The following is a 26,086-nucleotide window of genomic DNA, read 5'->3' as shown; positions in this document are numbered from 1 at the left end:
TAAAAAATAAAAAAATAAAGTCACTGGTTAACTTAAAACGGTTAATGAAGAGATCATCAAAATGAAAACATTTAAAAAAATCATTTTTATTGTTATTCTATTGCAGTTGTCCCAGTTTTTCCCCCTCTGCCTCCTCCGCCCATCCTACCCCCACCACTCTCACAGTCAATTCCCTCACTGTTCATGTAACCATGACAGTTTTTAAGGTAGAAATCAGGAATAGTTAAGTTTACTATATGCTGTAAATGTGGCTGAATATAGTATTTGAAATGAAAAATGAAAAGAGCCGCCTGCTAGAGCATTTTAGTGTGTCCTGAATTGGAAAAGTTGCCTGGGATAGATCACCCTGGTTTGTTGGGCCTAAGAGGTGTGTTTCAATGAGAGAAAAACTGTATTTGTGAAATCTGGTCATTAAAATTCTGGGTAGTGATCAGGAGTATGGCATAGTATATTGATCAGAAAGAACATTTAAATTTAGGTTGAAAATAGACTTTTTAGTTTTTCACTATGAAAATATTTAGAGTAAGTATGTTAGCTCTTAAGGGTATAAATGTTCTAAAAGCTTCTTTGTATATATTTCAAAAAAGAAAAAAGTTAAATAGCCTCTGAAAAACTAACCTTGCATTTGTGCTATCACTGGTTAATGCAACCAAAACTACTAGGATTTTTGAGTAGCATAACTAGGAATTAAGTACATTTGACCTAGTATATACTAAGTATGGCATTTAATTGGAGAAGTTCTTAATGGTTTCTAAAAAATGAAATATGCCTTTGAAAGAGAGGAACAAGGCATTAATCTTGACGTTACTTTTTGTTCAAAGGAATAGTAGGTTGGTATTAAAAATGTGTGAAGATTGTTTTCCCATTTTAAAAGTTTGTTAAATTTTGTGGTATGAGAGAACATCAGTAGAACTACCCATTATTAGTGTTTAAGCTTGTTTATGTACTGTATTTTTTCTTAATGTTGTAGAGTTTTCTGTTTCTCTCCATTTAAAAGTTTGTGAAGTTTTATGGTACCAGGAAATATCTCAGGAACAACCTGTTATTACCATATTGCTAAACTTGTCCATATACTGTGCCTTCTTTTTTACATTTTAGGTCTCATGAGTTACGATCCAAGATTCTTTCATTGCAGTTACTTCTGTCCATTCTGCAGAATGCAGGACCTGTTTTCAGGACAAATGAGATGTTTATTAATGCTATTAAGCAGTATCTGTGTGTTGCACTCTCGAAAAATGGAGTCTCATCTGTTCCAGAGGTTTTTGAGCTTTCTCTTTCCATATTTCTTACTTTGCTGTCAAACTTCAAGACGCATCTGAAGATGCAAATTGAGGTATGTTCTTCATTTAGGCATTGTTGCATTTCGATTTGTTTCATGTTAAATCAGATTATTAATACACTGGAAAGTTAGGAATGTAAATAACATTTGGGTATTACATGTACTTCTAGTGAATAAAAAATAATTCCCTCATTCAGCTAATATGTAGCTACAAAGCACTGAGCACTACGTAAGCAGTAAGAATTAAGACACAGCCCCTGCCTTTAAGAAATTTATACTAGTTGTACAAATGGTTCTTGAATTAACTTGGTCCTCACAATAACTTTGCCATTGTATATGGAATATATAACAGTGGTTTTGGTCATCTTAGAAGAAAGCTCAAAATACATACTTTGTGTACATGGTGATAAGCCATTTAAGTTTTAGGCACTTTAAAGATGTGATTGAGAAGGGTTATATTTTGTTTGGTGTATATTTTAGGACATTTGATATTTTGATTTTTGCTTTATATATTCATTTGTATTCACCCCAAATTATTATATATTCCTAAATATATTTGGAAATAGAATAACTCTCATGTGGTTAGAAATATTTCCAGAGACTTGACAGAATCAGGAAATCGTCCGACCAAGTCTGCATATTTCATGCAAGGATAGCCATTCCTGATCTTTTGTTTTCACCTTCAGATAGTTCAGTACTTTAAAATAGTATTTTGTGTTTTGCTGATTTAATGAATACCTTTTCTAGCTTGTCATTTGTTAAAATGCTGTTTTGGTTGGGACATTCTGTATCTTAGATATATTTAGTTTCATGCTGGTCACATCTCATCTTCACATTGTGTTTGGTATAATACACAGATTACATTATAATTTTCATTAATTTTATATTTAATCCTAACTGAAAACTAATAATTTATTATATCATAGGAAAGGATAAATTATTGTTTTCCCAGAGTTTTGAGATGGTTAAGGTAATCATATCTTTGATTAATGTTCTATAGTATCTTTTTAAATTCATGAAGAACAGTTGTGTGGGAATGAGACAGACTAAGGCCTTGGTATTTTGAGTGAAAAAACTTTTCATTTTGGACCATATTTTGGGGGAGGAAATAATTTTTGGTTCATATGTGGTATCAAATTTTAGAAGTTTGCCATATAGGGAGAGGAATGGGTGGGGAGGAATGGGAATAACTGTAATGGAACAATAATTTTATTTGTTTAGTATTTATTTTGGCTTTGGGTAATATTATATTTGAACTATTAATTCTTTCAGTCCAGGAACATGAAATATATTTTCATTTTTTGTATATGTCTTCTTTTTTTAAATTTATTTATATTAATTGTTGTTCAAGTATAGTTTTCTGTCTTTTACTTCCATCCCAGCCCACCCCACCCCACCCCCCAGTGCTCCCCACCTCCTTCCCATTTCCACCCCCCCTTAGTTTTTGTCCATGTGTCCTTTATACTTGGTCCTGTAAACCCTCCCCCCTTTCCCCTGCTACTTCCTCCCCTTTCCCCTCTGGTCAATAATAATTTTTAAAAAAGAAATTTAGGACTTCTGCCAAGATGGAGGCGTAGGTGGAAACACTGTACCTTCTCCTACAACCAAGTTTGAATACAACAAAGGTTTAGTAAACAAAGACTCAGCCAAAGAACAGAAAATTGAACTATACAGAAGTCTGACAACAAGGAACAATTCAACTGGACCGGTAAGAGGGGCGGAGCCAGCAGTGGAGCCAGGACAGGCAGGAAGGATCCCCCCGACCCCAGGCACCCAGGCAGCTGGGGTAGCATCGGGCAGACCCTGTGAGGGCGCAAGGCCGCAGGCTGACCACGGTCACACATTCATGCGCGCAGTGAGACAGACCACTCAGGCCCCAACAGTGGGAAGCAACAGAGGGGACCACCATTGCCCCTTCTGACCTCACCCCGACATACAGCGTCCCAACTCAGAAACTGGGTCGCCCCGCCCTGGTGAACACCTAGGGCTCCACTCCTCATACGTAACAGGCACGAACAGTCCAAAATATGGCTCAAGAACTCAAAGCCCCAGAGCTGATAACAATAAGCGAAAAAGAAATAGCGAACCTCTCAGATGCACAGTTCAAAACACCAGTGATCAGGATGCTCACAGAACTGATCGATTTTAGTCACAAATTAGAGGAACATCTGAAGGCTAAACTAATTGAAATGAAGGGAAATGCACAGGAAACCAATAGTGATGGAAAGGAAACTGGGACTCAAATCAATGGAATGGACCAGAAGGAAGAACAAAACATCCCACCAGAAAGGAATGAAGAAATGAGAATTCAAAAAAATGAGGAGAGGCTTAGGAACCTCCAGGACATCTTTAAACGTTCCAACATCCGGATTATAGGGGTACCAGAAGGGGGAAAGAAACAGCCACGAGTGGAAAACTTATTTGAACAAATAATAAAGGAGAACTTCCCCAGTCTGGCAAAGGAAATAGACTTCCAGGAAATCCAGGAAGCTCAGAGAGTGCCAAAGAAGTTGGACCCAAGAAGGAACACACCAAGGCACATCATCATTACATTAGCCAAGATGAAAATGAAGGAGAGAATCCTAGAAGCAGCAAGAGATAAGGGGACAGTCACCTACAAAGGAGTGCCCATCAGACTGTCAGCAGATTTCTCAAAAGAGACCTTACAGGCAAGAAGGAGCTGGAAAGAAGTATTCCAAGTCATGAAATCCAAAGACCTACATCCAAGATTGCTCTGTCCAGCAAAGCTTTCATTTAGAATGGAAGGACAGATCAAGTGCTTCTCAGATAAGATCAAATTCAAGGAGTTCATCATCACCAAGCCCTTATTATATGAAATGTTAAAGGGAGTTATCTAAGAAAAAGAAGATAAAAAATATGAACAGTAAAAGGACAGCAAACTCACAGTTATTAACAACCACACCTAAAACAAAAGCAAACCAAGAGGACAGCTAGATAAGGAGTGGAACCACAGAAATGGAGATCATAATGGAGGGTTAGCAACAGGGGAGTGGGAGGAGGAGAAGGTACAGAGAATAAGTGGCATAGATGGTAGGTAGAAAATAGATAGGGGGAGGGCAAGAATAGTAGGGGAAATATAGAATCTAAAGAACTTGACACGTGGTCATAAACTAAAGAGGGGAATAGTGGGGGAGGGGGTGTGCAAGGTAGAGGGGAATAAAGGGGGGAATAGAACAACTGTAATGTATAATCAATAAAATATATTTTTAAAAATCTTTAAAAAAAGTTTGTTATATGTCTGTGAAAATAATGCAGGGCATTTAACTAACAACAGTTGCTATTTTTTCAGAGCTTTTTTGTTAATCCTCAGGAACTAAAAAAAAGATACTTTAAAAAACACCTTTTGGACTTGTGCTTCTGTAACCAGCTAAAAGTCTCTCATTTGGTAATGGGGTACTTAAAATGCCACTAGAGAATTTTGGAAGACTGTACATACAGTTCCTTACAGATTTGGGGGCACTGAGACTCTTTCATTAAGTAGTGTATAGTAAATTGTGTGAAATACAAATTCTTAAATGATTTTTGTGGTACTGATTTCTTAAGTTGGGATTACTATTTCTGTGGAGTAAATTTGACATACAAAAATTTTGTGAGCACAAATTTAACAGGAAATATTTCCAAGAAATTTCCTGTCTGCCCACACATGGTAGATTCTTTCTATGCAATGGTTGTAGTAATGTTTTTAAAAAGAGATCGGGTTTATTATTTCACTCCACATTCTCCCTTTGGGGAGATTATGAGGGTAAAACAAGGTAAGTGTAGATATGCTTTTGAAAATACTGAACATTCGATGCAAGATGAGCTGTGTTGCAGTTGGAGAAAAACCCAACATCTGAAAACATAAATTTCCAAAGCAAAATTGAGATTGTCAAATAAAGATTCATTTTCTGAGAATATTCACCTCAGAGATTTTATAATGTGGGTTTTCCGTGGATATTATCTTACATGTCTGTTTCTGAAAATACCATTTTAAATAGTCCCAGCTACTAACTACTGGAGTGTATGTGCCTGTTGGATACTGTACAGCTGCACAGATCTTGGAGTCAAATTGGATACTGCCACCCTGTTTCCTATTCTTCACTTATTTTCATTCAGTTCCTGCTTTTTATCATAGCAACCACTAAAACTCAGGTTTTCAAAAATAATGATGTCATTGAAAGGAGTGTCATGTGATCTAACTGATCTAGTGTTGATACTGAGCAATTTTGTGAGGCATCTAATAGCTGTATTTTTCTCTCACTTTTACCTTACAAATTCTCATGACACCCCTCGGAGTTTGCTGTAGCATTTTGGGGCACCTTGGTGAAGTGTGTGGGAACTGTGGCCGTGAAGATTTATTGATATGCCATGCAGGGTGGATACGATGCTTGGCAAGAAATACCTCGCTCTTATCCTCTTAGAGCTTATACTCTTAACAGGAAATACTGACATTAAGCAAGTACTAGAAATGTGTTGAGTTTTGTGAAAGAAAAACACATTAAAGGAAACTTCATCCAATTTGGGAAGAGAAGTTGTTAATCATACATTATAATGTGAATTTCTAGGTTCATAATACATGCGTTCTATAAATGTTAATACAGTATATTGTTTCTGTTATTTTTTTAGTCATCCCTTCTTAAATCACAGTGACTTTTTCCAAAATAAATTTGAATCTGAAAATTCTTAGCTCTTAAGATGAAATTTATCTAGGTTAAGTCCTTTGTGGTTGACATTATTTGTTATAAAAGAATAGTGAGAAATAGTTTGTAGTTTTCAGAAAAGATTTCCACTTGTATAAGTAATGATAAAAATATAATAGTCTATGAGAATTAGACAATTGGGTCCTTTTTATTGTATGGATTACAACATTAGTTATTTTTAAATCTGGGAACAATTAGGCTTTCCCAGTACTATTGTGTCTGAAAATTAACAGGATGGAACAAAAGTACATCTATAGTTGTCTGTATGGAAAGTAATAAAATAATTAATAAATAATAATACAAGAATATAACCCCTTGTGTTTTGCATACTCACAACTATATACCTGCTTTTGCCCACCCTGTATAAGTGATGAACAGAATATAGTTTATGCTTTCTGGGGTGTTAAAAATGAACTATGAATTATATTTTGTAAATATGTTCAAAAACTTATTCAGAGGAACTCCAAATTTTTGTAGATTTCTTTTGTAGTGTTTGTGTCATAGTGAACAAATTAATGTGAAGTACAGTGTACCTATCGCTAGGGCTAGTGTAAGTGACCTGCCCAAATTATTTTAGTCTTGATCTTTCAGAGGTAGACTCAAAAGGAGATGAAATCCAGGAGAAACCTGCATCCTAATCTCTGTGCTACAGCTTTGGGATATTTAAAAATGATCATATTTATGAATTATAAACAATATTTTAAGTAGCCATTTTATCCTAATCACAGGTGTTCTTTAAAGAAATTTTCCTGTACATTTTGGAAACTTCTACTAGCTCGTTTGACCACAAATGGATGGTTATTCAGACATTGACAAGGATTTGTGCAGGTATTTGAAATTATGCATATTATCTTTCTTATAATGAGGTATTTAAAAGGTTAAATATGCTTATACACCATGTGCCCTCTGTTAATTATGTATTGTGTTGTTACAGATGCTCAGAGTGTAGTGGATATTTATGTAAACTATGACTGTGATTTAAATGCAGCAAATATATTTGAAAGACTAGTAAATGATCTATCCAAAATCGCTCAAGGACGGGGCAGTCAAGAACTTGGTATGAGTAGTGTTCAGGTAAGAACTTTAAAAAGATTTTCAAATTTAAACTTGGCCAAGGAAGTGCTATGTGTTTTGTTTAAACAATCTTGTTTTTATTCTAATTCAGAATTATTTTGTAGGAATTGAGCCTGAGGAAAAAAGGGTTAGAATGCTTAGTGTCAATTTTGAAGTGCATGGTTGAATGGAGTAAGGACCAGTATGTGAATCCCAACTCGCAGACGACTCTCGGTAAGGTGACATTTTGAGTGGAATTCTTCGTCCTTTTATGTGAGTGATACTTTGGGAGGGGGTGGTTGCAAGCTAGTTTCATGAGGTCTTTATTCATTTAGCTGATGAAGAAGCATTGTCTGTAAATTAAATACTGAGCTTTATAATAGTGAATATCTCCACTTAGCTAACCAGGCTTTTTTCTTTCTAGACCTTCCTAGAAGTATTTTGAATATTATAGAAAAGTAGTGAATATTTATGCAACTTTATTAAAGTATAGTTATAGAAGAAAAATACAAAAGCCAGTATGTTTTAAGAAGATGGGATTGTTCATACACATTTGACCTTGATCCTTATTCAGAGAAAATCTCATAGCTTCAGGGCTACCCAGTGTTACGTGAGTCAGCAGTCCCTTGAAGGAAAACTGTAGGTCATGAGCTGAGAGCAGAAACCCAGTGGACACTCAGCACTGTGACTGCAGACGGGACACTTTTAATGGTGTGAATTGTACAATATTAGTAGCAGCTAACATTTCACTTGTACTAAACAAGTATCTAAGCAACATTGAACTCTGTCAAATTTGGGGATTTTACCTTTATATTTTCTTTTCTTTGACAAAATAATTTACTGTATCAATTTTTCTACTTACAGGTCAGGAAAAACCCTCAGAGCAAGAGTCAAATGAAATCAAACACCCTGAGACAATAAACAGATATGGAAGTTTAAATTCACTGGAGTCAACGTCATCATCAGGAATAGGCAGCTACAGTACCCAGATGTCTGGCACCGATAATCCGGAACAATTTGAAGTCCTAAAGCAACAAAAAGAAATAATAGAACAAGGGATAGATTTGTGAGTGTCTGATTTTAAAGAGCAGTGTTCTTAAACATTCCTCTGCCCGTACTGTGCCACCATTGCCCTGGGTTTCTCTGCATCTTTGGGTCATTCTTATTCTCTTCCAGTAAATAAAACGGCAAAATTCTGACTTCTTTGGGCTCCTACATGAGTTCTCCTTATTCATTTCAGTCTAGCCCAAACAGACCCCAGAATGCACATTAAATTATTTTTGCACCACATTTGATATGCTATTTTGTTGCATCTCTGAAGTTTTGTGTGATTTATTTAGTTCAGTTATAAAATCCCCCATTGTATTTTCTAAGCAGGTGAAAACTCAAGAAATTTAAAGTATGAAACTTCTAATAACTAGCGTTGCTCCTTTATAGGTTTACATTTTTCCCCACTAGGGTACAAATGTGCTACTTTTGTTATTGATCCATTGTTACTGATTTCATTTTTGTATGTTGATAAGATGATAACATCCCTTTCCAACCTGGCTACTCTACCAGACCCTGAGCAGGTGACTTCATTTTTCTCACTAAACTGTGTAAAATCAGCCTGCTCCTGGACTACTCATTCTGCTTTCCTGCCTTGTACAGAGATGCTATAAGGAGAAATGAACTTGTTGGCCTTTTCTCTGTGAATCTGTCTGTTATACACTGGAGTTGGCCTACTCCCTCTGCTGTAAAGCATTTCTTCCTGAATCTTAAGTAATGCCTTTGACGAATGTCTCTTTTCATTTTATGTTTTTGAAAATTGACAAGATGTATACATATCCTTATATAAGATTATAAAATCTCACAAAATTGCCCAAGAAGTTGCCATTAAGACTTCATTCTAATTTTTCTGTCGTTATTTACAAAGTGTCATGTGTTCCAGACATTATGCAGGGTCTTGGATTGAATGATGAATGAAACAGCCCTTGCTTTTCAGGGGCTCATGGTCTAGTGGTGTAAACAGATACTTGTACTGAAATTCTGCTGATCACTCAGCAAACACATATTTGGTGCTTGGGACTGAGTGCCAGGAACCATGGAGACACTGGTCCTTATGTTCAGGATTACAGTCTAAATCTGGGCTAAACATTTTTTTTTCATAGTATTGTGTAAAGTCCATGACAGAGTGTTGTACAAAGTATTGCCAAGGCATGATAACTCTATGTGAAGCGCTTAGGAGTCAGAGGGAGTCATCACAGGGCCTGAAAGTGAAGGTCTCCCCAGCCTTCAGCTCTCCTTTCCACCACCAGACTTTCTACCTCAGACTTCCAGGGGGATGCTCTCAGGTTGTGCTCAGGACACTCTTTCACGACTGCTTCTTCTGTGACGCCACTTTGCCCTGTCCCTTCTTCCAGTTCGATCTTGCCATCTCAGTCTCGGTATGGGATGTTTATCTCCTGCATACAGCTCAGCACTTCCAAGGTTCTGTCCCTCGGCCTTTTTCTTCCTTCGTAACTTCTCCTAGATGACTGTGTTCTTTTTCATGACTTCAGCTACTATCTATTTACTAACATCTCACTACTCTCAGTTGTTATTTTTAACACAAATACCTCCACTGACATTCAGACTCATGTCTGTAATGACCTGTTAGACCTCTCTACTGGATATTGCATAGTTTCTTAGACTCAGCAAGTCCATAACCAAATACATCAGGCTCCATTCTCTCCATATCAACTCCCCAATACTCCTACCAAAAACAAAAGACTAACAGAAAACCCAGCTGTTTCTGTATTTCTTACTGAAGCTGTTAACTCCAGCACGTTACTGAATTTATAAGTTAGAAACCCGGGAGTCACCTGAGATTGCCCTGTGGGTCTGTCACTAAATCCTGTTGATTCTTCCTAAATATCTCCTCAATTTATTCTCATCTGTCCGTCTCCCACAGTTATCCTCTTAAGTCAGAAAGAACACCATCATCTCTAATTGGTTTACCTTTGTCTGCTCTTTCTCTGGTCTTTTCTCACACTTAACTAATCTTTTTAATGAAAGTCTTACTACTGTTTTTCCCCCTCTTGCTTTTAAGAGAATAAGGCCACAGCTTGGATCTGCTAAACTCACAGCTTCATCATGTGCCACTTCTTTATCTCACCTCGTTGCTCTGCCAGTGTGGAGTTATGTGTTATATTGTAAGATGCTGTTTAGTACTTCTGTGGATTGGTATGACCTTTTTTGCTCTAACGGGATGGTTTTTTCTTACCGTTTGTAAATATCACTCTTCAAAGCTCAGCTCCAGTCACCTTCCCCTGGAAATAAATCATGACCATCTCTATAAATTAGTCACCTTCTCTTCTGTGCTGCCTTCTTACCTTGTGACTAGATTATTTGTTACATTTGTTCTCTTACAAGTTTTAGAAAGTCATGTTTCTTACTTTAAAATGAGAGCTTCTAGAGAGCAGAGATTGTTTATCTCAGTGAAAAAACTGTTTAATTTTTGTGTGCAGTGATGGTTGAAGTGGGACTTGCCTGGGGAATCGTTAGGATAGAGCAGGGAAGGACGTTTCAGACGGAAGATGACAGAGAAAGGGGAGCGCGTTTGAGGAGTATTGTTAAGCAGTGGCAGGTCCGGGGTTGGGGAGTGTGCAGTGGCAGGAGACGAAAGCGTGCAGTTGGCTCCAGGTTACAGAAGGCCTTATACTCCATTGAAGGAGTTCTGTCTCGTTCCTCCTGGCGTGGGTGTACCGTTGAAGGATTTTGAGCAGGGGAGCAGCATCATTAGATTTCTGTTTTGGAAAGATGACTTGCCAGCGGCCTGAAGGATGAATTAGAAATGTGAACAAAACAAGAGATAGGGAGACCATTTAGGAATGCTTGCAACACCCAGGTGATGGGTGATGAAGTATTAAAGTAATTAACGATACAATAGAAGTAGAAAGTAAATGATTTGGAAAGAAAGATGTGAAATTTGAACTCAATCTCTGAGCATCAAAGAGAGTTCCCCGGCAGGTGGAGCAGGTGGAGCAGGTGAAGGGCCGTGAGAGGAAACGGGCTGCAAACGCTTGGCACTTAGAGAATGAGACAGGGATATATGGAAGCGGATGAGAGAGGAGATGAGAAATTAACAGGCACCATATTGAGAAAGGCTTTTTGTGGAAGTCTGATTATTTTGGATTTTATTTTGAAAACATCAAGTATCTAACCCTGGCCACTGTGGCTCAGTTGGTTGGAGCATTGTCCTGTAATCTAAAGGTTGTGGGTTCAATTTCTGGCCAGAGAACATACCTAGGTGGTAGGTTCCATCCCCAGTTGGTCTGGGCACGTAGGGTGGCAACCAGTCGATGCTTTTCTCTCACATCTGTGTTCCCTTCCCCATCTCTCTCTCTAAAAGCATTGAAAAAATATCTTTCTGGTGAGGATTTTTTTTAAAAATTGAGTATCTAAAGGTTTTTTTAATAAAGGAAATTATGCTGTCAGATTATAGCTAAGACAGTTACCAGAATTCAAGTTCTATACTTCAAAAGCAGGAAATTTAGAATTCGTAAGTGTATGTAAAATGAGCCATGATTACTAGAGCATTGAGAATATATATATTAAAAGTATGAAAGTTAAAGTATTCATATCATTATTCGAAGTTCATCTACATGACATTTTCTCACATAGGCTGAGATGATCCATATCAGTGATAAAGATGCCCTTCCATTTGAGACTTTTTTTCTAAAAAGAAATAAATAAGCCCCACATCATATATACTTTCATGCATTGATTGTGTTAAATAAGTTTCTGTTTCCTAAAGGCTGTTAGAAAATTAATTTACTAAGGTCTTTTCAGGAAATACAAATGGTTTTCTATTTCTAATGTTTCTATTAACTTTAACATCATCTAGATTTAATAAGAAACCAAAGAGAGGAATACAATACCTCCAAGAACAAGGGATGCTTGGCACTACACCTGAAGATATCGCCCAATTCTTACACCAAGAGGAAAGATTAGACTCTGTAAGAGTACCATTTTAGTTCATTTTAACCTTCTCTACTAAATTTCTTTTTATGTTAATAATGATACCTATTGTGTCCCTTTTAAAATGCCCTTGTAAGTTTGTAAGTTAAAGAATAACCTTAGGTATTCTTATTTTGCTTTTTAATTTTTTTAGCTCAAAATATATCTGGATTTTTTCCTTATAAATGCATTTAGTTGTTTAACTTTTAGCTTTATTTTTGAAATAGTTACACTTACAGTCAAAGCCTGTGGATCTTACGGATCCTTATTTTCTGCTTTTTAAATGGCTGTGTGGCAAATGCAACTTTCCATCAGGATATCAGTTTTTGTCCTTCATTCTTTAGACTCAGGTGGGTGAGTTCCTGGGAGATAATGATAAATTTAACAAAGAAGTCATGTATGCATATGTGGACCAACACGACTTTTCAGGAAAGGACTTTGTCTCAGCCCTCCGCATGTTTCTAGAAGGATTCCGTCTTCCAGGAGAAGCTCAGAAAATTGATCGATTGATGGAAAAATTTGCTGCGAGATACCTAGAATGCAACCAAGGGTAAGCAAAATTCGAAGTCCAGTCTTCATTGGTTGCCAGCTATATCCAAGATGCTTGGCTAGGGAACATCAGGAGACTCAGAATCTCCTGCCCCCAGGAAACTTAGGTTGACTGATCTGTAGGTAATAAGGTAGTTCCATTGGGTGAAAAATTGTCATAGGAGCTAGAAAATGAATCCTCAGAAAGAAAATTAAAAGTAGTTTGGGGTTTGAGGTGACTAGTTTAAATGAAACTGTAAAACAATAAAAGTTTGTAACATGATTCATTTATTTTTCTAGACAAACCCTTTTTGCTAGTGCAGATACTGCTTATGTTTTGGCTTACTCAATTATCATGCTGACCACAGATCTTCACAGTCCACAGGTATGTGTTCTTCCCAGCCAGTTTTATAATAAATAGTACAAATTAAATATGTTCTATTTAGTTTAATAAATAATAGTTAAAATTTTAATCTTACTTGGTTAAATATCCCAATTTGGTAATGGGTTTAACTCAATGTAGTATACATTTTACAAACAGTTTCTGGCGGTAATTGTACTTAGACTTTTAGATGGCTGTGAAAGAAATCTGTATTGGTCTATCTTGTGATTAATAGCTGTATAAAGCTTAAAATAAATTTTAATCTAAGATTATACTGTAGTTCTGCCTATGCTTATTGCAGTATGGAAAAACACTGTATAGAAACTACCTTCTTAATATATATTTCATACTTAAACATTAGAGTGATTAGTATAGTGATCCTTCCTGTGCCTGTCACCCAGCTTCCACAGTTACCAACTTAGGGACAAATATGTTCCATTTATATCCCCCTCTCTCCTACAGATTGTTTTAAAGCAAATCCTGGGTATCATATCATTTCATCTATAGTTGTTTCCTTATACATTTTTGAAAGAGAAATAATCTATTTAAGCATAGCCCCACTACATTACACAGAAAAATTAATAATTTAAAAATATCAGCCATTTGGGAAATGTTCACATTTGATTTGCCTCATAAAATGTATAATTTCTTCTTAAATATTAAGGAATATTACTTGATTTCTGATATCTACTAGCAAAACAGTTATTTTAAACATTTTAGGTATTTCATGCTTAGTTTCCAAAAACATGCTTTGATATCCTTGAGAAAAATTACCTTTATAAATTAACCTGTTTGTAAGAGTTTCTTAGTGCTTCTTAGGGAGAGGCAGCATATGATTTTTCTTATTCTTAGTATGTGAAATAAACTATATACTTATTATTAATCTGAAGTGTATTGGCAAAATTGAAACCTGTTTTGTTTGAGATTAAATTTTGCAATATAGGGATGTGTGTGTGTGTGTGTTTGTGTGTGTGTATTTTGAGATGTTTACAGCAATGTTGCTACGGGAAGTCTATACCAAATATGTATGATGGGAGGATTGCATACAGAGTTGCTGATAGTTTTAAACACCAGAATTCAACAACCGTGCATTTATCAGGGATTACTTGATTTTATATAGATCTTTTTTTAAAGATTTTATTTATTTATTTTTAGAGGGGAAGGGAAGAAGAGAGAGAGAAATATCAATGTATGGTTGCCTCTCCCGCGTCCCCTGCCGGGAACCAGGAACTGGCCTGCAATCCAGGCATGTGTCCTGACTGGGAATTGAACCATGATCATGTGGTTCACAGGCCTGCGCTCAATCCATTGAGCTACACCAGCCAGGGCTAGATCTTTTTTTTTAATGAGTTTACTCATTTAAATTTTTTCTTTGTCATATTAACTGACAGTGTAGTAAAAGCAGCTCACTTTCAGGGATTTCATTGTCTAGCATAATACTTTTTTCCATGGGTTTATAAGGCAATTGACATTTAAAGACTTACTTGAATATATTTATATCAGAGTTTTCTGGCTGGTTTTTTGTTCTAAACTAAAAGTAGAATTATGTCTTACACTACGTCCCTTTGTTTTCAGAATGTTGTCTTTTTTAAAAAATTGGTTCTATAAATGAATTGTTAGTGGTATGTACATCTGTGTCATACTTTCCTATATATATATATATATATATATATATATATATATATATATATATATATGTACATTCTTGTGTAAGTTATTTTGAAGAAATGTTAAAACACCTTTTAATGTCCTTTCATAGCATCCAGATTGTTAAAAGTTTCTAGACACATATTGCTTAGGGAGCATTGTCTTGAGAACAGTGTCCTATCTTGATTGCATTTGTTTCTGTCTGTGGAACCTGAGCTTGGAGTCCTAGTCCAATGGTGGTAGCTTGTTACCGTGTGCTTCCCTGTCAGGCTGCTGGCTGGTGGCATGTGCTGATACATAGCCTCTGGCTCTAGAGCATCATAGGAGTTCCTGTGAAACTAAGTGGCTGCTTAAAAAATTTGAACCCATAATTATAACCCCATGTGATATATGCCACAGGACCATATGAACGGTAGCAAATGACATCATTTTTAAAGAACCCTTTATTTGCTTATTTATTTTAATCATATAAGAATGTGTTTGTTGATTTTAGAGAGAGAGAGGAAGTGGGGGGGGAGAGAGAAACATTGATAAGAAGAGCAAAACATCAGTGTGAGAGAGAAACATTGATCAGTTGCCTCCCGTACGTATCCCAGCTGGAGATCGAACCCACAACCTTTTGGTGTTCAGAATGATGCTCCAACCAACTGAACCACCCGGCCAGGACTAAAGAACACCTTAGAAGAATTATTTTCATTCATAGTTTTCAATGTTTAAGTATAGGTAAAGTTTAACAGATCATTCATGTTTCTTCTTCACCTAGAATATTTATAATTAACTACCTTTTATATATAGTGTGAATTGGTGAATTTTTTAAAAAATTGAGGTATATTTAGAATACATCTTTTTTTCTTCATCATTAGTAGCAACTGGCTTTGATTCATGTGCCCAGTACAACAAGGTGAATTAGTATGTGCCAGCATGAGTCTTTTCTACATTGCTGTCATTTCCTGTGAATTTTTTGTTTTAGTGTGTTTTGTTGAGTATTTTTCACTTCTTGTCCTCAGAGTATTTATACATTTTCTCATATGAGTATTTAAATTCTTAAAATCCAAGTGAATTTTTGTTAATTTTTAGGAATTGTAATGGCTTTGCATTTCTAGGTTAAAAATAAAATGACAAAGGAACAGTACATTAAGATGAATAGAGGTATCAATGACAGTAAAGACCTTCCTGAAGAATATTTATCTGCCATCTACAATGAAATAGCTGGAAAAAAGATATCAATGAAAGAAACAAAAGAATTAACCATCCCTACAAAATCAAGTAAACAAAGTAAGTATCCAAATCAATTGAATCCTAATTTTTTAGGACAAAAAATAAGGGTACTTAAAAGAGTTTTTCCCTCGGGTTAGAGTGTTATTTAGGTTGATAAGAAGTATTATAATAGAGCATTTGCTGATATGATTGTGTTTTTTTTCTTACATACTGAAGAAATACAGCTCTGACCAATGATTAATGAAAAAAACTACGTAATATGCATGGATTAGTGTGTGTTTAATATGTATTTGCCCATTTAGCAGTTCATCTCAGGTTCATGTGAGATTGGGCAACCTCCAAAGTCAGGCTTCAGCTCTTAGTCTTTGTTTCTGCCTCCTTTATCACCTACAAGCAACAACATATTTATATGAGAGGATCTCTTCATATATCATCATAGATAAATGGAAGTTGGAAGTAGGGTTGAGTCATGGGGATGGGGAAGGTTAGGGTTGTGGAAGTGGAAATCACTACTTTAGATGCACCACAAATTGTATCACTGCAGAGGCCTAGATCCACCGCAGCAGTAGCCAGCTGTAGGCCTGGCTCCAGGGTAGACTTTCTACACGTGTAGACAATTGTGGTTGAATTATATCTCAAATCTGACTACAGGAATGGGGCAAGGGCCGTGGCTTAAAAGTATAACAGTAATGTGGAAAGAGGGCCCCTTCCTTTCTGAGCGCTTCCACTCGGAAATGAACTCTCAGGCTTTACTTAACAAATTACAATAGCTGAGTTCTGTCGACAGGAGACAAGCAAAAACACCTATGTGATGTATGTATTTCTAGAAGCTGATGAAGAATTATGAGAGTTGGGGGCCAGGGAGATGATATTAAAAGGAAGAATGGAGCATACCTGGCCTTACCTTTTGGAATAATATAGGGGATGATCTTAAACAATTTTAGTAAGTTCCCCCTCAATTTTTATAGATGAGGAAACTGAAGACTTATTGAATTTATGTGCTGAGTGTAATGTAAAAACTTTCATTAATTCTCTACACCTAATATTCAGAGTGGCAAAGCCAGGTGTTGTACTAGGCGTCCTTGACTCTTCCTGCATCCAGTACCGAAGAGCAGTTTACTTGGGAGTGTTAATTTCCGTTCTTCTGCTCCTAACATTAAGTATATTGATGAAGAGTTCGTTTTTACACCTAGGTAGATGCCAGTTCTCAGATTCAGTTTTCTTCCTCATACGTATATTATTACATCTTCATATCCCTCTTTCTCTGGCCTATTTTGTATGTGGTGGTCGTAAATGAAAGAGAAACTGGATATGGGAAGGAGATGGTGGTGTTCTTAATTCCTAAAATCATCTTGGAGTGTCAGGGCCATTGTTTTCTTGTTAACTCATATGCTGCCATTCAGACATGTTGTACAAAGATGCTATTTCTTCTTAACATCTCTTTTTCGATCCCAGGTTTGCATTGTTTCCCCAATACTTTCATTGTGACGGCTTTGTACCTACTTCCTTCCCTCTCCATAGATTTTCCACTTACCCCTTACTCCCTAGTTCAGAATTTTTGTACTTTTCATTTTTGGAGTGAAAAACCATATAATACAAAATTAATCATTTTGAAGTGAGCAGTGAAGTGGCACTTGATACATTCATAATGTCATACAACCGCCAGCTCTGTCTGGATCTGAAACATATTTCCATCACCCAAATAAAACCCTGTTTCCACTAAGCAGTTTCTCCAGGTTCCCTCCCACTCCTAACCCCCAGTGGCTATGCCAGTTTGCTCTCTGTTCCTGTGGATTTGCCCACTCCAGGTATTTCATACAAGTGGAATTATAATTATGTGACCATTCATGTCTGACTTCTTAGGACTATTAATAATTAGTATTCGTTGGTGTTTATTATTTTATAGCAAACCATAAAAATAACATTTTTAAATGCTTTCTAGTTTAAATGCTAATGGTGTTTGCTGCTTCAGATGTAGCCAGTGAAAAACAAAGGAGACTTCTGTATAACTTAGAAATGGAACAGATGGCTAAGACAGCTAAAGCACTCATGGAAGCCGTGAGCCACGTACAAGCACCTTTTACAAGTGCAACACATTTGGAGCATGTGAGACCCATGTTTAAGGTAAGAGTTACTAGTAACTTCTGGTTGTAGCATACATTTATATATAACTTTGTTCAGTATATTTTTCAGTTAAGGAAATAGAGTGACATAGCCCATTAGTGTAGACCTGGAAGCAAAAGCCATGCTATTTAGAACATGACAAGTATAAATTTTTTTCTTAAAGAGAATAGCAAAAGGTGTGCACTATTAGCAATTAATAGGTATATGATCTTAAGAATAGAAAGATTTCTGAGAATGATCATTGATCCTTCTTCTGGTTTTCTCTAACTGAATTCTCTTTAAACCTTTGGAGTTACCTAAAATTCCAGAGGATCGTGAGCCTGAAGCCCAGAAAGGACAGTGAGGGAATAGCAGGGAGCATTATTTATGTCTATAGGGTGATCCACTGAGAATGATACTGGTTCTTGAAAGCTTGATTTCTCATTCCCTTTTTCATTTCCTCTTTTTTTCTGTCCTTTCTCCAAATTCTAGAATGAGTAAGCAGTGCAACATAAGGATGATAGGGAAGTGGGAAGGAGTCTGGTTGTTCGAGAAGGGAAATGGGTAAAGTGTATTCCAGTTTGGAGGAAGGGTGGTAAAATGGTCAGTGGAGGCTAAAGACTGCAACTCAGGTTCTAAAGCAGATAGACATTCACTATGGAATGTGGTAAAAATAACTACAAGATTTCAGTGCTTCCTTTTAGCTGTAAAATTTTAAAATTACTTTTACCTCTACCTCAAGATCTGTGTGACAATGATATTTCCAAAAGTTGATAAAGAATTATAGGATGGGAGGGGCTCTCAGGATGCAGTGTTAGAAAGAGTAGCGTAGTACAACTGGCCTTATTGTTTGGAATAATATAGAAAATGATGTTGAAATATAAAAATACCTTTTCTTCATTATGAAATAAATTTTATAAAGCAGACTTTGTTTTGTTTTGAATAATCTTATACCCTTATTTTGTTTTTCTTTTTAGATGTTTCTAATAAGGGAGAGGTGGATAAAACAAAAACAATAAGAAATGAGCTATAATTCAGCACTCAGAAAAAAGTCAATGTTAATATGTTTTATACTTCTTTTTTATCTTAAACAGTTGTGATCATACTATGTATAGAATTTGCATATCTTGCTGTTTCTCACTTAAGTATTCCCCATCTCATTAAAAATTCACCAATAGCTTTTATGATCTGCATTAGGCATAGTTTATGTAAATGTCCCGTAAGCGCTGCCATTATTCTTTTCCATCTCTCTCATTTCTTGCTGTTACTGCTGTAGTGCCTCCTAACTGGTGTCCTTATGCCTCCTTTTGTGCTCCTCTTATCCACTTACAGAGGCCAGAGTGATCTTTTTAAAAAAAAAATGCAGTGTCATCTTCGGCCCTTCACTGCCTGCATGACTCTGTGATGAAACTGACACACAAGGGGTCTGCAGTCACACTGGCCTTCTTTAGATCCCGAACTTAACCCTTTCTCTCTTCAGAGCACTCTTACAAGCTGTGTCCTGTGTCTAGAGCACTCTTTTCTCCTTTGCCTGAGGAGTTTCCGCTTTGAATGTTACCTTCTCAGAGAGTTCTGCCCCGACCCTTATAATCAAAAGTAGGTCCCTTTTTGAGACATGCTATTCTTTTCTTCGTTGTGTTTATAACAATTTGTATTTATACATTTATTTATTTTAATATATGCATTAACATATATATCTAGTATATCTCTTACTCAACTTTAAGCTTTATGAGGCAAGGGACTATGTCTGCTCTGTTTACTTTTCCCAATATCTAGCACAATTGCTGGCTTGTAGTAAGTACCTGGTAAAAATAAGCACTGACTGGGTAAAGATGTATATGAGAGATTTCTAGAATGGGTTATACTATGAGGGATATAAACATTACTAGGAATCTTTCTACATGTTGCCAAACTACATTCTGTGAATGTTTTATACAGTTAATATATGGGCAATTTAATTTTACTGTCCCCTGCATATTATGTGGCATGATTTGATTGGAGAAATCATTGTCTTTAATTTTTAATGGAGTTAAACGTTTTTTCACTGGCTTATGGACCATTTATACTTCTCATATAAAATATTATACAGGGTTTCAAATAGAGATTCTGTTTCTTAGAATGTATAGCTTACTACTTCTATGTATTACTTTGCATTTTAAAAGTTTCTGTGCTTCCTATGCTGCCCAGAGCATCTCTCTAGTGGTGGTCTAGTTATTAAGCAGGAAGAAATGTGAGGTTCAGAGAGATTAAATAAGTGGCAAAGCTAAGCCTGCGAGTTAGGTATTATAGTTTATGTTCCTTTGTTAGGGATTATGTACTTTTATTTCCAGACTTTCTGGTGTTACAAGGAAAGCTTTGTATTTTTCTTCACAATGCTAAAAACATTTTAGATCTTTTAATCATTTCAGTTGTCATTTCTATAACACACTCATGTAAATATTTTTTCATTCATATGGCTATCTGATTGTATAGTTCTGGTTCATCATGGCTTATTAAAAGCAAATACTCTTGCATCAGACAAGTCAAGGTCATACATACATGCACACACTAATACACACTTATGTTTTGATATTAGGATTTTCAGTAATCAGAAGGGATCTCTTTGTTGTTCTTTTCCATTACAATTTCTCTAGGTATTCTGTTTTTTTGAATGTTTTATTATTTAGTTTTAGGGAGAGGGAAAGGGAAGGAGAAAGAGAGGGAGAGAAACATTGATGTGTGTGAGAAACATCAATCAGTTGCCTCTAGCACATGCCATAACCAGGGACCAGCCACAACTAAGGACCTGGCTTGCAACCCAGTCATGTGCCTTGACCTAGAATCAAACCTGTGACGTTATGCTGTGTGGGATGACACCCAGTCAACTGAGCTACACTGGTCAGGGCTAGGTATTCAGTTTTTATAGTAAAACTTAGTGTTTGTTGGCTTTCACTGTCTGTAATAAAGAAATATTTTATTGGACTTTATTTTTAAAGTATTGCCCAACTAGAAATCAGAGATATTACTGATGTCTCAGTGTAAAATACTTGACTACGAAAAGTAATAATAAGAATAAATGATGTCCAGGGAGCAGCTTAAAGTATAGAAACTTTAAGTAAAGTTTCTATAGTAAAGTATAGAATAGTAAAGTAAAGTAAACTATAGTAAAATAAAGTATAATTTGCAAGTAGAAAATGACTAAAGGATTTTCTTGGAAGTAAGAAGTCCGTGATATTGCAAGGGACAAAGCTTATAGAGAAGATAAGTTCTCAAGTCAGGAGTAAAGCAAATATTTAGGAATATTGAATATCCCATTTTATATTGATGTGAATAATTTATAAATGCTTAAAATATGCCCAAGGCCTTCTGCTGAATCTGTAATCTTTTCTCACATTTATTTAAGCCCAGGCAGCATTATGCAGGTTTTTTTTTTCCTTTCAACTAAGGAAGCTTTCCAAATAGTTATGCTGATAAATTCATTGCCTTTTTTTTTCCAGGACTTCCTCAAATCATTTATTATCTGAATGTAGTATTTTCATAATTTTTAGTTAGCACTTGCTGTCCGTGATATATTTTAAATTTTGATTTTCCTAGTTGGCTTGGACACCATTTCTAGCTGCGTTCAGTGTGGGTCTACAAGACTGCGATGACACGGACGTAGCCTCTCTTTGCCTGGAAGGTATACGGTGCGCAATCAGAATTGCATGCATTTTCAGCATTCAGGTAACAAAGAATTTTGCCTTCATAGCCAGTCTGGAAAACGTAAATTACTTAATGCCATCACTATAGTTTAAATCCATTTTTATGTCTGACTTATGAGAAACTAATTTCCAGTTTATGATGTAATTCAAGCGAATCTTAATATTTAAGTTTGTGAGACACTATGACAAGCTAGGGTAGTTCCATACCGGTGTGTCTAAAATTCATCGTAAGCTTAGTTTACAATTTTCTTCAAAACTTTAAATTTCTGTATGTTAATTCATATAGCTTATTTAAATATGTTGCAAATTCATACTTATATATATTTTCATACAGGGTGAGGCAAAAGTAGGTTTACAGTTGTTTGTATGGAAACTAATACAAGCATATATAATAATACAATAATAAATTGTGTTTCATGTGCTCACGGCTGTAAACCTACTTTTAACCCACCCTGTGTTTATGTATATCACTTAACCCTGAGAACAAGTTGTCATTAAAAGAACCAGGTATGTAGCATATAATTTACTTGTAGATAGTCCCTTCTGGTATTTTGTATGCTTTGTATGATAAGTTAGCAAGAAAGCTTGCTTTCTTTTTTAAAAACCCATTTCATATTTGATTATGAATGTTAGGGCTTAAAGAGCACAGCATAGCTGTGGTGAAAAGAGCAAATTTATAAATCAGGATTCTACTAGTTCACACAGTACTTGAAAAGAAGTACTCAGTGAATGTTTTTTTACATATGAATGTATTTGTTATTAATAAAATCTTGATTTGATACTGTCATCACCTTTGGTTCTTAGAAAAAAATTTTTCTTTTTCATTTATCTTAAAATTTAAAAAACTTTTAAAAGGTATGTAACTCATGACTCATCAGTTTAAAACTTATTACACAAGTAAATAGTTTGTCACTGGGGATTAAGGATCACTCTGTTATGTTCACAGCCATGTAACATACTTTTCTTTTCTTTATAGCTGGAAAGAGATGCCTATGTCCAGGCACTAGCAAGATTTACCTTACTTACAGTGAGTTCTGGTATTACTGAAATGAAGCAGAAGAACATTGACACGATTAAAACACTTATCACAGTTGCTCATACAGATGGAAATTATTTAGGAAATTCATGGCATGAGGTATATGCACTTTATTTTCAACTTTGCAATCTGGTTTATAAAATCAGCTAATTCTAAATATTCTATCATTAAACACTTCAGTGTTTGGGGAGAAAATTAATTTAGTACATTCAGGGTAAGTACATTTAGCTTATTGTAATGATTTATAATGTAGCCTATGTTTAAATCGTGACTGCATACATTTAAATATTTTTGCGAACATTTTTAACATGGACTTAATTTTGTTCTTTTTTTTAAATTAAGATTCTGAAGTGCATCAGTCAGTTGGAGCTTGCGCAGCTTATAGGAACTGGAGTAAAACCGCGATACATTTCTGGGACAGTGCGAGGCAGAGAAGGACCCCTTACTGGGACAAAAGATCAAGCTCCTGACGAGTTTGTGGGGCTGGGGCTGGGTGAGCATTTTCTTAATTATTTTTATGAAGTAGCAAAAATTGTTTTAAACTTGCTCAATGTGAGTAACTTTATTTTAGCAATGAAATATAATTGGAGGGACATGATGAAATGCCCTGTGGCTAACGTTGTGAGGAAAAGCAAGATGACAGTGTAGAGAATTAAATCTTTTTTTTGTCTGGAGTAGTTGGCAACATTAAATGACCCTTAGTCTTAATCTCAGAATTGGAGGTTTAAGAAAGGTACATCTTAAAGTTATCTGTTTTTAAGATTAAGTAGATAATTTAAACGAGTGAAGGTCTGTGTAAGATGATACATAGTTAGGGCCACTGGAGAAAGCATTCGCATTCAGATTTTTCAAAGGTACTGTGCACACATAACTAAACTCTTCTGCCAATATGGAAACTCTTCTGCAGTTCACCATGTGCTCACTCTGGCCACAAACTTCCAGACTTAACCCACCAGAACAAAGGAAAACAGTGAAAGTGGATGCAGAAGAACCAAAGACAATGCAGTTTTAGTCATAAATGGAAAAAGTTCCATCAGGAAGCAGCAAAGTTAAGGCTGTCTTTGACTTGTTTAGACTGTCTTTGATTTTGAAAACTAATAGTTCTGGATATGAATTCTGTATATTTCTTCCTTACTGTGTACAAGAAACTAATTCTTTAAGAGTTGGTTTCCTCTTTTGCAAACTAATGGTAATATCTACTTACAGAGTTGTTAGAATTAAATAAGAATATATATAAATGGACTTAGTACAGTTGCTAATATAGTAATGGTTTCTGTATTATTCTCTAGTCTTCTTCCCCACCTCACTCAAAGCAAGAAATCTAGACACCTGATTTAGAGAGCAGGAAGGAATACACCTGAGATCTAGGAGCATTTAACTTTTAAGGCTTTGTACTGTAGTAATGTATTTCTGAACATTTTCTGTCTTTTTATCTCTTAGTGATTTTTCTGTTATTGCTTACAGTAAAAATTCTTAGGAAATCCAAAAGAATTTCAGGCTTAAAACATGACCCATAGGGAAAGAAGTAATGACCAGGACCATGTTGTGGCTTTAAGTTGGGCTGGAGACAGTTAGTTCCCAGTGGTTATCCAACTGTGTCAGCCACTGATACAGTCCCTACCTCCGTTGTGATTCTGTGGTTCTGGGAGATGCAGGTGTGGACCTAATGACCTGTCCCAGCAGCAAGATTTAGAGCTGCCTGAGCATCTGCATGGTGTAACCTGGAAGTCTGACTTGGAGCATTAAAACTGTAATTACTTCAGTAGATATAGCACAAGATACAATGAAAAATGTTTACAGACCAGTGAAATGAGTGTGCCTTGATTGATTCAATAGCATTTTAAAGGCTTTTTTTAAAAACACCTACTGAGTGTGGGAAGGCCAAAATATTGATAAGTAAAAATTGCTAGGACTCAGTTTTGCCAAGCTCAGAAGTGAAGTATTTTGTCTTCTAAAAATTTAGTCAATCAGGAACAAGACAAGGTTGTCCACTTTCACCACTTCTATTTAATATAGTATTGGAAGTTCTAGCCTCAGCCATTAGGCAAGAAAAAGAAATAAAAGGCATTCAAATTGGAAAGGAGGAAACAAAACTGTCATTGTTTGCAGATGACATAATAGTGTACATGGAAAATCCTATAGACTCTACCAAAAAACTGCTCAAACTAATAAATGAATTTGGCAAAACAGCGGGATACAAAGTCAATATCCAGAAATCAAAGGCATTTTTGCATACCAACAATGAATCAGCAGAAGCAGAAATCAAGAAAAAATCCCATTCAATATAGCAGAAACAAAAATAAAATATCTGGGAATAAATCTAACCAAGGAGGTAAAAGACCTGTATGCAGAAAACTACACAACACTGAAGAAAGAAATCAAGGAAGACACAAACAAATGGAAACATATACCGTGTTCATGGATTGAAAGAATTAACATCATCAAAATGTCCATACTACCCAAAGCAATTTACAGATTCAATGCAATACCTATTAAAGTACCAATGGCGTATTTCACAGACATAGAACAAACACTTCAAAAATTTATATGGAACCAGAAAAGACCCCGAATAGCTGCTGCAATTTTGAGAAAGAAGAACAAAGTAGGAGGGATCACAATACCTGATATCAAACTGTATTACAAGGCCACTGTAATCAAAACAGCCTGGTACTGGCACAAAAACAGGCACATAGACCAATGGAATAGAACAGAGAGCCCAGAAATAAACCCAACTCTCTACAGTCAATTAATATTCGACAAAGGGGGCAATAACATAAAATGGAGTAAAGACAGCCTTTTCAACAAATGGTGTTGGGAGAACTGGACAGCTACATGCAAAAAAATGAAACTTGAGCACCAACTTACACCATACACCAAAATAAATTCAAGGTGGATAAAAGACTTAAATATAAGCCGTGAAACCATTAAAACCCTAGAGGAGAGCCTTGGCAAGAAAATCTCAGATATTCCACGCAGCAATATTTTTACTGATACGTCCCCTAGAGCAAGGAACATAAAGGAAAGAATAAACAAATGGGATCTCATCAAAATTAAAAGCTTCTGCATGGCTAAGGAAAACAGTATCAAGATACAAAGAGAAGCAACAGCTTGGGAAAACATATTTGCCAATGATACCTCAGATAAGGGTTTAATCTCCAAAATATACAAAGAACTCATTCGGCTCCACTCAAAGAAGACAAGCAACCCAATCAAAAAATGGGCAGAGGACTTGAACAGACATTTCTCCAAGGAGGACATACAGAGAATCCAGAGACACATGAAAAGATGCTCGATATCACTAGCTATCAGAGAGATGCAAATTAAAACCACAATGAGATACCACTTAACACCAGTCAGAATGGCTATCATAAACAAAGCAATAAACAACAAATGTTGGAGAGGGTGTGGAGGAAAGGGGACTCTGGTCCACTGTTGGTGGGATTGTAGACTGGTACAACCATTATGGAAAACAGTATGGAA

General features: G+C 35.9%; 1 protein-coding gene across 2 annotated transcripts in view; it reads left to right on the top strand.

Annotated features, from left to right (window-relative positions):
* ARFGEF1 (ARF guanine nucleotide exchange factor 1) overlaps positions 1-26,086 on the top strand; it is a 107,842-nt gene that overhangs the window by 48,293 nt on the left and 33,463 nt on the right. For both annotated transcript variants that reach the window (XR_005068300.1, XM_037058675.1), the window contains exons 10-22: positions 1,099-1,333; positions 6,708-6,807; positions 6,914-7,053; positions 7,158-7,266; positions 7,897-8,098; positions 11,900-12,011; positions 12,357-12,562; positions 12,841-12,925; positions 15,673-15,844; positions 17,760-17,911; positions 21,464-21,592; positions 22,547-22,705; positions 22,949-23,099. Coding sequence is in view for 1 of the 2 variants with exons in the window: in XM_037058675.1 (XP_036914570.1) it covers positions 1,099-1,333; positions 6,708-6,807; positions 6,914-7,053; positions 7,158-7,266; positions 7,897-8,098; positions 11,900-12,011; positions 12,357-12,562; positions 12,841-12,925; positions 15,673-15,844; positions 17,760-17,911; positions 21,464-21,592; positions 22,547-22,705; positions 22,949-23,099 (1,952 nt within the window). In the remaining variant the exon portion in view is untranslated. The remainder of the gene's footprint in view (positions 1-1,098; positions 1,334-6,707; positions 6,808-6,913; positions 7,054-7,157; positions 7,267-7,896; positions 8,099-11,899; positions 12,012-12,356; positions 12,563-12,840; positions 12,926-15,672; positions 15,845-17,759; positions 17,912-21,463; positions 21,593-22,546; positions 22,706-22,948; positions 23,100-26,086) is intronic.

This window comes from Sturnira hondurensis, unplaced genomic scaffold (genome assembly GCF_014824575.4).
Source record: "Sturnira hondurensis isolate 20B ecotype Veracruz unplaced genomic scaffold, ASM1482457v3 Scaffold0010128, whole genome shotgun sequence".
NCBI classification, from domain to species: Eukaryota; Metazoa; Chordata; class Mammalia; order Chiroptera; family Phyllostomidae; genus Sturnira; species Sturnira hondurensis.
This window is presented reverse-complemented; position numbering and strand designations above follow the sequence as displayed.